General features: G+C 41.5%; 1 protein-coding gene across 2 annotated transcripts; it reads right to left on the reverse strand.

Annotated features, from left to right (window-relative positions):
* Positions 1–959: 959 nt before the first annotated feature.
* LOC107315884 (annexin A8 like 1) lies at positions 960–14,402 on the reverse strand. 2 transcript variants are annotated; one of them, XM_015866791.2, is made up of 13 exons: positions 14,167–14,402; positions 14,026–14,072; positions 10,224–10,317; positions 9,867–9,961; positions 8,570–8,683; positions 7,700–7,790; positions 7,057–7,136; positions 6,374–6,433; positions 5,780–5,873; positions 3,873–3,968; positions 3,614–3,672; positions 3,350–3,472; positions 960–2,008 (listed from the first exon to the last, which is right to left on the reverse strand). In XM_015866791.2, the coding sequence occupies exons 2-13, from the start codon at positions 14,044–14,046 to the stop codon at positions 1,952–1,954; spliced, it is 984 nt and encodes a 327-aa protein (XP_015722277.1). In that variant the 5' UTR covers positions 14,047–14,072; positions 14,167–14,402; the 3' UTR covers positions 960–1,951. The 2 variants fall into 2 exon arrangements, with proteins under 2 accessions (XP_015722277.1, XP_015722276.1); XM_015866790.1 differs by lacking the exons at positions 14,026–14,072; positions 14,167–14,402 and adding an exon at positions 11,988–12,131.
* Between the last annotated feature and the right edge of the window lie 281 nt (positions 14,403–14,683).

The raw sequence follows: 14,683 nt of genomic DNA on the forward strand, positions 1-14,683 counted from the left end.
TAAAGCACCTGTTCACCCAGGGAACATTTTAGCAGCAATCAATATGTAATTAAATCCTTATTGATGTTTTACAATTGTTTTGTTTCCCAGCAATTACGTTGATAGAATGAGCTTCCCTCAGAAGTTCCTCCTTTCCAGACCTACTCCCGGATCACCTGGAAGCTACAGGTTCCTCACTCGAACCCGCCTCCCCCCAGCTGCTGTTGACAAACGGGGACCCCGATGCCACGGAAGCAGCTCTCACCCTGGCCCACGAGGCAGCTCTCGGAGCGGAGTCAGACCCGTGCAGCAGTGCGGCCGCAAGGTGGCGATGCAAGCACGGCTATCTCCGCAGCCAGCAGAACCCAGGAGGTGCATTTCAGCTGCCTGCAGCTGCCGATCCTGCTCTCCTTAAGGAAGAAGGTTTAAGTGGAAATACAGAGCCATTTCCCCCCAGCATTTAGGTCCCAAGTGCTAGTGGAGGGTGCCCTAAAACCATGAGAAGTGCCCTTCTCCTACATAGTTGCCCAAGGACTAAATATATTCCAGGAGAGGTCAGGTAACACGAGGCTGTAGACCTAGTACCTACAATCAATCAGCATCAATTAATAGCATCAGCATAGTTAACTGAACTGAAGAAAAAAAAACAAACAAAACCCCCCAAAATAAAGAAAGAAACAAACCAACCTGCAATAGAAAACTACCAGGAAGTTCAGAGATCTTCATTGAAGGCAATTTTCTCTTTCCCAAACATCTGTAAAAACAGCCCAAAACCTACTTATTCACCAGTAGCAACCAGGATGTTCATGACTCAGCCTGAGGGAATATTTTTCCAAGAAGAAAAAGAAAACAGCCTTTTCCCCTCTTCAATGTATGATATGTATTTGCATCAGACACTTCTAATGTTAGAAGGGAAGAAGAGACTCTAACAGAAAGAACACATCAGCAACCAGGCCATTGAAAATTACACAGTGAAGAAGTTTTGTACTTTGCTTAAAACTATTTATTAGAAGTCATTTTTGTTTAAGCCAAAACATCATATTTACCGAAAATACTTTTTTTCTCCCCAAACCACAAAGATACACATCATCCCAATTTAAAAGAAAAAGTGATCCCTCTAAACACCTCCTTATTTCTCATAACAAAACTTTCCTCAGCTCACCTTCTTTATTGGCCAGCCCTAGTCAGACACCAGAGCAGCATCACACAAGGCACTGTCATGGGGGTCATAGAAGAAATCTGTCCCTGTGCCAGAGCTGCTTGTTCAGGCAGAATATGGAAAGTGAGTAAAAGATACACAAGACCAAGTGTAGCAAACCAAATATGTGCTACTTGAAAGCCTTGATTCTGCTGCGCCTCAGGATGCCTGGGTGGTACTTGAGGAACACGCTCAGTAGCTTATGGTTGATAACTAACCTAAAGGTTGATTAAACCTCAACTTGTGTTGAGCATGTTCATCAGATTTGACAGGTGAAGGAGACCAGGACAAAGCACCTGGAGCAGGATGCTCCTATCTGAGGGGCACTTAATTGTGCATTTGGCCCTCATACCCCAAAGAATAAGTGAGGAAATCCTCCTTGCTGTTCACAATACACTTGAAAATTAAAAATGCATTTTAGTCCAGGTGAGAAATCAGGATAAATACCAGAAGCAAGCACTTAAAATGATCAGAAACTTATTCCCTTCATGGTGTGTTAAAAGAAAAGGGAAACTGCACAGATCTAAATAGAAGCTGGAAAAAAATAAAACAAACCCAAACATAATGGGAAGTGTTTCTAAAACTGTGAGCAAAGCAAACAGATTTTAACAGGTACTGAGCAACTCTGCCCTCAGGGAGCTTTGGATATCTTCATTTTGATCATTTTCTCCCTGACTTGTAACAACATAAGGATTTTCTACATGTAAATGAAGAGATGCCTGAAAATGTAGTTTTCTCTTTGTATCCACTTCAGTATCTTCTTCCTAGATTTTGTCAGTCACTGCCACAGAGATTCAGCAGGGCTGTCTTGTAATCGCCACTGGTGTCATCCTGGCAGGAAGAAAAAAAATAAAAAGGTGAGTATGAAAGTCCCCCTGCACAAGCTGGCTTCTGCCTTCATCAGTGGATGGAATATACCCCCAACAAGAAAAACACAGTGGAAAGAGAAAGCTGGACTTTCAGCCAGTTGAAACCATCAAAAGAGATCAGAGAAATGTGGTTTCTGCCTTAAAAAAAAAAAAAAAAAAAGCAGCAACCAGCAAATAATACTACACAATATTTATCAAGTATCCTATTTGGAAACCTGATGATCAGTGGATGAGGGTTCCATTCCACAGATCAGCAAAGATGGTCAGCATGAACAAGAGAAACCAAGACTTGCATTCAGGGTATTCATGTAGTGTTCCCACCCTTACAGAAAGGGGAAAAGGCAATTGGCCCTGAAAAAAGGCATTTTTAAGAAAGCCACAGATATAGTCTCTTTGCTCTAAAGTACTGCAGAGCACGTCCTGAGGTAAAAACTTTTCCCCCTTTGAATATTTTGTGATGACAGGTGTAAAGCCATTTCAGCTTCTCAGAAGGAATGAGTACTCCATACAGAACCTTGAAGACTGATCATTAATCAATGTGACAGACACTGACAGTGTCAATTAAAAGACAGAACCTTCATTACAGAATGAGACTTCCCATAGGGACTGATAAGGATAGGGCTCTTGTGCCATTTGCAAAAGGGGAAAGAAATGCCCCAGAGTCCTTACCCAGCAAATGATAAAACTCCACATTTCAGCCCTAGTAGAAAACATGGCTTTTTGCCAGGGAAGGGTCATTCACTAAGAACCAAACCCCAAAAGATACGGTAAACTTTGACAAAGTTTATAAACAAAACTTATCTCACCACAACGTGGACCAAGTCTGCATGTGGTGGTAAATAGTCTTAAAAAAAAAAAACAACCCAAAACCAACAACCAAAAAATAACTCCTTTGACTTGCATCATACTAGCTTAAGTTAGCTAAGGACAGCAGAGAGGCAAAAATGGCTAAGCAGCATGGGGAAGATATAAAGAGGAAAATTAGATGAATTTAGGATTTATTTAGGAGACAATGAAGCACACAAGAGCCCAGAATAGTCTCTTCTCAGGTTTGGCTTTGCCCAAGTTACCTACAAAGCACACAGTCTGACTCACCTTTCATATCTATATAGATAGATATCAATGAGTTGATTTCTAACAGTCCTAATGAAGAACTGTGAACTTAGCAGAAATATATATATATATTATTTTTACTAAAAAAAAAAAAAACAACAAAAAAACAACCATGGAAGCATCCCACAGTGTCAGGGAGGTTAGGAATGCACACAATGACTAAGAACCATCATATCAAGATGCTGCTTACCGCAATCATGTTGGAAAGAGGTTGTCCTGCAAGCCGCTTGAATTCATCCTTGATAAGATTTAAGTCAACTTCATTTCGAGAAACGATCACCCTTATAAGGGTCCCGTCATCGGTGCCAGCCCCCTAGAATAACATGTACATCAATTTGCAGTTAGTAAGTTCAAGGGATAAGCTCTTGCAGGCAGTTCTGGAGCTTCTTCCAGAATTTTTCACATGTTACAGAAGATAAAAAAAAGAAGCTTGTTGCAATAAGAAAAGTCTTACCTTTAAAGCGTGGTACAGCCTCTCTGCAAAGTATTGACGGATGTTCCTTGTGCATCTCACTAGGAACATGAAAAGGCTCAGTAAGAATCAATGCTAATTACAGTCCAGAACAGCAGATACAACACTATTTCCAGTCATAAAGGACTCTTTATTTCCCATTAGAAAGCTTTATAAAGTATATCCATCTAATAGTTGTCAGCTGCTGCAGGAAGAAAAACAGCAGACTTGGACTAAAGAAAGGGAAAGAGAGCTCTCTTACCAATAGCCAGCATAGCATCCTCTAGTGAGCCATTAGTTTCACTCTTGATACTGTCTTCTATGTTTTTACCAGCAAGTTTCTGGTATTCTTCAAACACTGAAACACAAAGCACTTTGAAATTCCACCAAACAACTGCTTGGGCATTTTTTTGCCCAATATTCAGATGTAGCTCTTGCATGGCGATATGAAAACAGAAATCCTTCTGAAATGGCCACATTTGAACCAGCTTTAGTCAGCATTAGGTAAGTCCAGAAATCAGTTACAAAAAAACAATAGTATTGACAGAATACTCTTCCCCAAAGAAAGTAGGTACCTCTGTGTACACAGAATGACTTAATTAGCGGCTTAATCCTTTGCCTTTATTTGGAAATGCAAGTTCAGTCACTTAATATTTGGAAATCTGATCTTTCATCACTGCACTTAACCACTCCAATGAAGTAGGCTACAGAATGACAGACAAACTCTATCATTTGCCTCATTCTTCTTAATGTCAGCAGTTAAAAAATTAAAAAAGAATCAGATTAAGTCTTGAACTGTGCTCCTCATGGACGTGGGCTCTTAAATTATATCAACAGTCCAGAAAAACTTATTTCAACCACAATTTAAAACACTTCTCAGAAAACAAACCCAAAAAAACAAACACAGAAAACAGGTTATTATTCCAAGTTACTTAAAACCCCATGTAAAGTATTGGCAATGGTGTATGTGAGGGAAAGAGCAACTGAATTCAAATTCTAGTTCTAAAGTACAGGCCTCTATTTTGATTCCTGGCTTTTAAGCTACCAGAGAAGGAATAGTGCTGTGTAATGCAATGTATATGATAATGAAGTTTGTGTAGCATTTGAGGTCATGTTGTTATGACATTAACATTCAAATACATAGGTGAAAGGCAATACTAAAGAATAGATGAATGGATATAAACCTTGTCAACTCAGACCTGTTCTCCATATTAAAAAAAAAACAACAACAACCAAGTCACAACAAGTTCATGAATGTTTTTTAAAATAACCATTGTAGTCTTAGTACAGACGAAATTAGATTCATTTCCTTGATGACTGAGTAGACCTCAAAGATTGGCTGCATCTGAACCAGCTGTTGCAAATCAGTCCTTAAAGGCAAGTACATTCACAGACCAGAAGTCTAGTTCTTTTTCTCAGAGCTGCTGGGAAATTATGTTTAAAAACACAAGAGGGAGCTGGCCTCCAGGGACTAGAAGGCTGTCTCAAAAGACTTCAGCTTAAGAAAGCTCAGGCACCCTAGTTCACCTACAGATGAATTTATCAATTGAGCTCTACTAGATTTAAACAGTAGTTGATATGCTTAGATTCAGCGTACATAATAAAATCCAAGTATGAGCCATGGACTGACTCAAGTCTTGAGATGACAAGACCAAGTCTCTTCTGCTTGAGGCAATGGGGACCTGAGATCCCCCTCAGCTGGGGCTGGCTTAGTATCTTTCCTCCTAAGCAGCCTCTGATGGTCTCAGAAGAATCCAGGGGAGAGCTGCAAGAAGTGCCCTGTGGTTCTACAGCACTGTACAATAACAGGACTTATCATTGACTTTTTTCCCCCCAAAGGAACTAAAGTCCAAGCAATCATGAGAGCATGTTCCTACCTGGTCAGTAAGCGACTCTCTCCTTGGTGGCTTATAAAAATAACTTTATCATTTAGTCATCTCCTGTATCAGGACTCCTATATAAGCAATCTGATTATCAGTGGCACTAAGTCTTTGTAATCTCTCACAGAAGCTGCTGACAGCTTTTGGGCACTAATTAGCCAAGTATTTACAGACAGATTAAAGTGATTATTTCTGACCACCCAAGCTTTGACATCTATAGCTCTGCCTCTTGTTTTTGGCAAGGATTTTTTCCTGCTTTAGAAGGTTGGCAGCACAGACTGCTTCATACCTTTCAGCAAGTGTGTAGCACTCCTCTTGCACAGAATGGTGATGAACTGTATCTCATCAGTGCCCTTTATCTTCTCTCCGGCAGAAAAGAGAGCCTGTGATTTAACACACTATTATTACTTTTTCTGCTCATGCAGCTGGTAAAGGAATATTTTGGCTTAAGATATTGCTTTGGTAAGACAGCTTGAAGTAACCTAAAGTATTATATGAACTGGATTCTCCTGGAGCAGTTGACTGCATACCCTTGGCTGTGTCGTCTAGTGAAGGCAGTTATTGTCCCCACCCTTCCTGCAGCAATTAGATCAGTCAACAATGCTACTGAAATTTCTTTCCTGCCCTTCAACATCCCACTCCACAATGTCTATGTTTCCACATGTCAAAAGCAACCAAGCCTGAGACCATTTCTCATCACTCCTCCTAGGAGCAGAAAGTCTCAGAAATACAGGCAAATCTGAAGAAACCAAAGCTACTGCTGCAAGGCAGTCCCTCCCCCAGATATTATTGCTCCAACCACATGCTAATCAGAACTCTATCACCTCAGAGTCAAGGCAGGTGAGATGCAAGCATATCACTGATCACAGGCATTTGAGTGTACCTCTGCATCCTGGCGAGCCAGTGCTGTATCCACATAGAGAGATGCATTGTCCCTCTCACCCTATGGGAAGAAAGCAGATAATTCGTGAGAGCAAGTAGTTATCTTCCATGAAATGAAGACAGATTAAATTCTAGACTGATTATTTTTTCCTCAGCTGTTTTTGGCAGAACACTCATCCATTAATGTTTCTGGCAACATGATTGCTAACTTCTTGACTAAAAAAAATCAGTAATATTAAATAAAACCAAGAAGTTGCTACATTATTCCACTGCTGGGCAGGAAAATTTAGTAGGATAAGTGCATCCAAATATGCTCTCAGTATTGAGGAGCAGCCTCTGGAATAGCAATGAACCATAAGGAGAACTGAGAGCTGCTTTTCTGTAGTTACTTTTTTCTTTGTTTAATGTATAGATATCTAAAGTGCTTGTAAAACATTGTGACTTTGTGCATATGTAAAAGCGAGGTGCTTCCCTGCAGCAGGGCTGACTGTTCCATGTTCTTAGCCTTTGCTGCTAAGGGAGAGTTCCCTGCCTCAGTCATACTGAAGTTGGAAACACAGAACCAGTCCAAGTGACATGTATGCGCCCACAGTTTGTGATGGTCATGACTTCATTGTCCATTCTATTGCATGTCTTCCCCATGAAGGCAGAGAAAAGTGTGAACATCCTTTTTTCTAACATCACCTGAAGAAGGCAAACCAGAATCTGTTTGAAGTAACCACTTGTTTCTGATGCTATGTCTTGCTCCAGATCAGAACCATATTCTGCACAAAGAAAAAGACAATGGAAGTGTTTATTTGGATGCTACATAAGTACCTACAACAACCTGACACTAGTCAAGAAAGTTGCTGGTGAAAAATGCAGACTGATCAGCATACACCCTCAGCAACACCCAGACATGCATTCCCAGCAGAGTATACCACTAGCCCCAGTGACAAACTCATAACTGATGTTAGAGATACACATTAAGAGAAAGAGTTACAAACATGTGTTTGATAGATTTCCACTTAGAGCCCAATTAAGGGAAAGAAAAAAAGCACAAGAGGATAGCTGTACTTTTATTCACATCCTGACAACATTGGGCTTGGCTCCACAGACAAAAATTTGTGATTTGCTCTCCTTTTCCTCTGACTGGAAGAAAGGGATTTCCAGACTCACTCAGCATAGCCACATTCTTTTTGGCAGGCTGAAGGCAGACAGGTTGTACCTTCTTGCTCTTAAAAATCCCATATTCCTGCTGACACTGCTAGCTGGTAACACCCCTGCTGCTGTGCAATCAGGCAGCACGTTGCTCTGACCACATAAATCAGAGCCCCAAGCACTTTACCTTCTTTGTATGCCTTGATAATGTCTTTGATCTGTGCCTTTGTTCGTGATGCCAGGATCTCTATGATAACATCTTCACTTGTTCCCACACCCTTAAGTAGAAAACACAGTGAAGAAAATGGTAGAGAAAGGTGGTCAAGTGAGGAGTCCGATGGCAGCAAAATGTCAGGCTGTGTACTGAGCTGTTAGAAACTCTCAGCATGAAAGGTGGAGACACAAAGCATATTTGGTTTGGATGCAGAACCATTTACTGAGGCACTCTGTCTGTGAAGGATGATTTCATGTCACCCCATACTTTTGTAGTGCATTTATGGATCTGGACCTTTGATGATGAGCTGTATTAGAGGGATGCAGGGATACCAATGCTTATCTACTCAGTCCATCCTTATACCACTCAAAGATACTGTGCCAATAGGTAGGATCCCAAGAAATCTCATTTTCTTTGAAGAAACCAATTTATTTAATTTCTTTAAGGTTTCTCTCTTCAGATGGGGGTTCCATGGCAGTAGCTTAGGCCCAAAGTCATTGAGTCTGTTCACAAGAGTCACACTGCAGAAAGTGGTGAAGACATGTTTAGATAGAATCTCATCTATGGGATATTCATCTGCTGCTGAGGAAGAATTTGGTTCCTCTGTTGTCTTAGCCAGACTCTGAGACAAATATGCTCAGAAACTCACAAACATACCTAAATAAATTCAACAATATTTTGAATATATACTGATAGTACAACAAAGTATTTCTCAAAGGGTACTATTGATAACGAACTTAATCACCTACCAGTCTAGTTACTGTCATTTGCATTAATAAACACAGTTACAGGAAGTTAATGCTCTATCTGTACTACCAAAGTACCAGAATGCAATTATCTTACCTTCATGGCATCATACAGCTCCTTGGCTTCATATTTATATGGAGGGTACATGAGAGCTACAATGAGCCTCTCAAAGTTGCCACTCAGTTCAGATCTCAGGCTATCAATCAGATCCTGTTGAACACACTCGAGTTACATAAAGAGCCTCAAAAGATCTGAACTGCCTAGTACAGTTTCTATGCCCATGACCTACATCTGTGAAGCTGAACGATATCAGTGTTGTTAGTTTTTAGAGAAAAGATCTTGAGGATGGAAAGGACACCTTACTCCAAAATGAATTTTGCCTAGGTCCATCCACATTTCTTACTGCTCCAGTGCTCTAGCTTCTCCCAAATGTAATTAATTCAGCATCAGAGTAGAAAAAAAAACAAAACTTCCTCTAACCTGTTTTAGATAGGGAGTAGAAGAGGCAACTAAAGGCCTTGAATTGAGCAGGGGACATAGGCAATATCCAGAGCCTGCACATGCACACAGGACTTCTGCAGAATCTAGAATGCAGTCTGTTTAAGGACAGACTTCAAATCTTCCTGTCATTATAATATAGGTTTTTAGGGTATGACACCCTCTGTTTTAGTGGGTACATAGGATGCAACTATTCTATCTGTTGCCATGTACTCAGCACCACATGTGTTTACTTCCTTCTCTTAGATCACTGCAAGACAGTTCCTTCCCCATCAAGGCCATTGGTTACTTCTATTTCTATACTGACCCAATAGCCTATATTGTTCTTTTCCAATACATTCCTTCCCCCACTCCTTTAGAAGCAGCTTTCACACAATTGGCTCCATAGTGGGAAGAGTCTGAAGCACTAACATCTTTTATAGAAGATAGAAAGACAGACACATAAAAGCCACAGTGTGTTTTCATTTTCAGAACTGCCAAATAAATACAATGAAATAAATATTTAAATTGAACTTCCCTCATCATTTAAAAGAGCCCCAAACCAACCCTATATTCTACTCAAAAGGCAATTAGAGAAGTATGAATTTTTGCTATGGGTTCAAAAACAATAAAAATTTATAGTATAAATAAAAATAGTTTTTTTTCCTTTAAAGAATACTCTGGTCAAAATACCTTTTACAAGGAAATTACAATCTTATGGGGGGGAAGGTAAATAGTTTATCCCACCAACAGCAAATTTCACTTATTCACCTCAGGCCTTTTAATTAAACATTAGCCTATTTGAAAGAGATCTGCGTGTTGTTTACACCATGCCTGCAAGATGAACTGTACACCCATTTACTGCATCCCACACACAATAAAACAGTGACTGAATATGGCCTTGTTTTGGAAGCACCTTTCCAAACTGCGCTTTGAAGGATTTGGCAATCTCTTGCCGCTGCCTGTTGCTCCTCTTGGTTAGGACTTCAATTATAGCTTGTTCATCAGTCCCTATGGAGAGCAACAATAAACCATAAACACAGTGCACAGAATAATAATAACAATCCCAATTCAAGTAATCACAGAGCCTTCCCTTGCTTATTGCCTTCATGATGTGAAATATCAAATACGTCTCGTAGAAAATTTTTTTAATTAATTTTGAATTTGCCACATAGAACGTGCCACCTGAATGCCATTTCTTAAGAGAATTGCAGACATCTAAGAAATCATAAGCCCAACATAGAATTTACAGATGTGGCTGGAGTCAACTCACCAAGCCCTTTCATGGCCTTGTAGAGTGTTTGAGCATCAGGTGTAGGGTCAAAGTTTGAATAAACCCCTATCACAGGCTTGCCCTCCTCTTCACTCTGAAAAATAAGAAAAATAACTTTTTTGTTACTGCTTTTTAGCACCTGAAGAGAAGGTACCCTGGATTGTACACTCAAGTTTCTTGCCTCCACCTGCCTGTATCAGCCTCTGGCTCCTGGCAGGAAAAAAGAGGTCAAGAGCTGTTGCAACCATCATTAGCTGCAGGTAGCCTGGCAGAAAAACAGAGTATCCACGCCTGCTGTCTGCTGCAGCGCTATCCCAGACTGTGTTTTCCAGTACTTCAATACAGAGTGGTTTAACACATAGCTTTTTGGGCTTAGTGGAATACATATGTTCTCAGAGACCACTTTTCTAGGCAGCAGTTTTTTTTCTGCAGCTCCTTCACTCAAATACAACTGGCTTTACATAAGAAAGAACCTCTGGCAGAAAGATTTGGATTAAGAGGCTGCTTTGAAGGAGCAGATCTAACTAGAGAAGTGCAGTAAAAAAAAATATCTCCTCCCCAAGCTGAGAACCAACAACACAGAAAACTTCCAGACAGAACCCTAAGCCATTTCCAGGGGCAGAAACACACACTGAGAAAGTAGAGAGGCCATAAACCAGAACTCAGGATTCAGAGCTGCACTTTAACTAAAACCATTAATCAAGGGAATGAGCGTGAATATATTGACACCTCCACCAACAATGTTCTATAAACAGGGAGGTATGTGAATAGTTAGTCATAAGTCATCACCACCTTACTACAGCAATGGATGCCATTTTCTCTTCCTTGGCAGTGGAAGCTGCAATGTGCTCTGAACTTGTATGGATATGTTAAATACTGAACTAATTATATCAGGATGACTCGAATTTTCCTATGGGGACAGTCTCACAGACAGGTAAAAGTCACCTTCAGAACAGAATGTACAGACCAGAAGTAATTGAAAAAGTTGTTCCATCTTATTTGCATAACACTGACCTCCATGTACCGCCTAGCAACCTCCTGCTCTGCTGCAGACCCATCCTGCTCCTGTTCCCTATGTTACAGAATGGTTTTCCATTTCCCTCCTAGAGTCCCTCCAATATGTTCAAGTCCTCCCCAGAGCTAACCTTTAAGCAGTCCTTGCCAGGTGGAAAAGCTTGCAGAATTTTCTCAGGACCTGCATTCCTGACTCTGGAAGATTACTAACAGGTGCCCCCGAGCCAACAAATACCATGTACACTGTCATGCCATAGTTAAAGGCATAGCCACACCGCACTGCAAAGATGCTCAGGATGGCTCTGGCAAACCAACTCAAGCGTCCTTTTCTCCAGTGCTCTACTGGCAGATATAATTGCTAGGTGTTTTCATGATGAACTTTGAGGCAAGCAGTATGTTCAGCAGAAAATGAGATCTGAATGAACCCTTCAGTTTGCTTTTCAGGCAGTCCAGGGTCAGCCTCCTATGCCACCACACCCTGCTCCTGGCAGAGAGAGCCACTAAGGAAGAGAAAGCATCAACAGGAAACTTCTAACCCAATGCAGTTCTGAATCCCACTGGTTACTGAGCCGCAATCTTATGGCAGTAGTGAAGCTGTCACTGCAGAAAAAGCCACCCCCAAATATTTATCATAAGCTCAGAATAAGTGGATTGATGGAGCTAGCAAGACCAGTGCAAATTCTCCTTTTCTGCTTCTCTGTAAATTCTGCCAGTACCAGAAGATCTTCCTGGAAAGCAGGTTACGCTCACCTGTCTGATTTTGCTCTGAAAAAGCTGCACAGTCCCGACTCTAGCTGCAGTCAAGGGCCCACGTAAAAAATGTGCTGGATCTGCGCCTGGTGACTCAGGGTGAGAAGCAGTGCAAAGCTCAGCTTTCATTTGGAGGCAGCGGAAACAAATCAACAATGGTCCTTTTTTGGTATTAATTCTAAGGAACATTACAGCCCATGCTGGCTCAAGTAGCTTACTCATAACTCATTCACAGGCTGATTGTCCATGTTCCAGCACAGGTACAATCACAATTGGTTTCCAGAGAAACCCTGTTCAGTTTGGTCTTGTTTTCCAGAAGGATTGATGTTATAATTATCTAACTGAAACTACTCAAAGCATTTGTGCCAGTCATAGATGAATAACTAGAACAAAAGCAATGAAATATATGTATCCTACAGCTGATGCTTTGAAAAGCTTTTCATCTATAAATGTAGAGCAGGGGGAATTAAAACTTTCCTGTCAAAATACTTTCAAATCATAGGAGCAATTTATCAAAAACCAAAACAACAGTAGATTTACTGTTTTTTTTTCCTCCAGTGGAAAACTTCTGGGTTTCCTATCTTTTACTGTTTGCTTTTGAATCACATTTTTTTACAAAGGACTTTAAGAACCAAAACAATTTCTATCACCCTTTTCACCCTTTCATTTCCATCCCCTCTTCTCCTCATATCTCCACCCACAACATCACAGATAAAAAGTCTACTAGAGCTCTCAATGGCTCTCCTTTTTTTCCCTCACTATGTACTCAAATGATTTCCAGATTGGGGGAAATGGGGGCACAAGTAAGCAGAAAGGAAAAAATTGAAGCTTCTTCAAGCTTTAAAAAAAATAATGTCTTACTAAATTAACTTCCAGAAGGAAACAGGGAGGCAGAGTTAGATCAGCAGGAAGGAAAATTACAGTTTTAAGGCTAAAATAAAACACCAAACAAGCACACAACAAAACCAAAAAAACCCCACCAGCTGAGGTCAGGAGATCTTTCTATCTGAAGCCTTGGGAAGTAGCTTGGAATGAGCTTGGTGTTCCATGCCCTCAAGGTGTTTTCCCCTCTTCTGGCCCCCACACCTTTCAACTGCAAAAACCTGAGTCTGAAAAGTGGTCACATTCATGTGAAGCCATTTCTCCTCTGTACATTGGTTCCCCTGCACTCCCTGGCACACGGCTCCTGCCAGCCTCAACAGCAAAGGTCCCTTGGAGGCCACCAACACCAGGACTGCAAAGCCTTGGGGGAGAGAGGAGCACACCAGAGCCCTGTGTACTGGCTGCACCCCATCACATGCCACTCTTCATCAGCTCTCTCCAAGGCCTCAGCACCAGATATCTGGAGTTAATTCCCAGGGGAAACCAAACCTTCCACAGAAGCTAGTGTGATAGCTGCCTTGATAGCTGCAGAGCTGGCACTTCACCCTAGCACTGCCTCCTGGCCTTGGCTGTGCAGGATGAGCACTCATGGTCATCCCCCAACCTACCACACACCTCCCAAAGCCTCAAGAGTTTGGAAAAGAACAAACATGGTATTTCTGGCTCCTAGCAGACTGACAGGGGGTCCAAGTCCACATTGTTGCACCAGCGTTCAAAAGCCATCACAGACAGACCCAATACCTTGGCAGACCACATTTCCCTCCATGACCACAGCCTGCCAGAGCAACTGGGGACCAAATGGGGTCAAGCCAGTGCCCTGAACTGATTGCAGAGGTGAAAAAGAGGACGAGGAACTCACAGCTTTCAAACTCCAGGCAGACCTCAGCTGCTCCAACCCCCTAGTGCCATATTCCCATAACACAAATGTACACAGCCATAATCCTGCACCACTCAGTTCAATAGCAGAGAGAGCTGGTCTTAAAGGCAGAAGCATGTTAGCACCTTCCTTTGTAATCAGAAAACTGATAAACAGGTTTGGATTGATTTTTAAAGGGAAACACTTCGTTTCCACACAGTGTCTGGTGCAGCTGATAAGTTATCTTATTATAGTGCCAAATAAACCAGGGTGGCTTACTTCAGTACTTTCTTTACTTACCCAGGCCTTCCACCATGCCATCGTGATCTCAGCAGTGATATCGGTGCCTGTTGATGAAGGAAATCACACCCCATGGTTAGGGAAACTGAGATTTGAAAAGGAGTGGAGAAGAGAAAGAGAAGTTCTTTTCAGTAGACTTACCACAAGAAAGTTATTCTAACTGTGCTCCTCAGGAGGCTTATTCCCTCTGGAAGCTGCAGAATATAACTGGCCTCTGTGCCTGGAACTGGCCGGTATAACCTGTCCCTATCTACAAATTCCATGGGGTAACGCCCGCAGACATGGCTCAACCTGTTTTGATGAATGATCTCACAGGGAGAGATCACGTTGCCTAATAAACCAGGCTTCCCCTGTGAGGAGCCCTACGTTCAACCTCAGCTGACTAAAGCTCACTGTAATACTTTCATCGCTTCCCCCCCCCTACGCCCTTCCCTGCCAACACTTTAGCCCTTGGCACTGACACAACATACAAATTACAGCCAGGTAATTTCTCAGCATTAAACTCCTCTGAGACCCAGCAGGTTCTGCTGCAATGGAATAAGCCGCTCTTATGTTATTCTGGACTCTATTACTACCAACATGAAACACTGCCAACCAGGACTTTCAAAGTTTAAACCTTCTCCCATATTACTTCAATTGAAAAAAGCCTATTAAAATA

This window comes from Coturnix japonica, chromosome 6 (genome assembly GCF_001577835.2).
Source record: "Coturnix japonica isolate 7356 chromosome 6, Coturnix japonica 2.1, whole genome shotgun sequence".
Lineage (NCBI taxonomy): Eukaryota > Metazoa > Chordata > Aves > Galliformes > Phasianidae > Coturnix > Coturnix japonica.

Excerpts from the sequence above, each read along its gene's own strand:
- LOC107315884 (XM_015866790.1), bottom strand. The coding sequence starts at position 12,116 with ATGAAAGCTGAGCTTTGCACTGCTTCTCACCCTGAGTCACCAGGCGCA. Across the intron at positions 7,137-7,699 it reads TATCAAGGCATACAAAGAAG|AATATGGTTCTGATCTGGAG; the intron begins GTAAAGTGCTTG and ends TTCTTTGTGCAG. Across the intron at positions 2,009-3,349 it reads CTCTTTCCAACATGATTGCG|GATGACACCAGTGGCGATTA; the intron begins GTAAGCAGCATC and ends TCTTCCTGCCAG.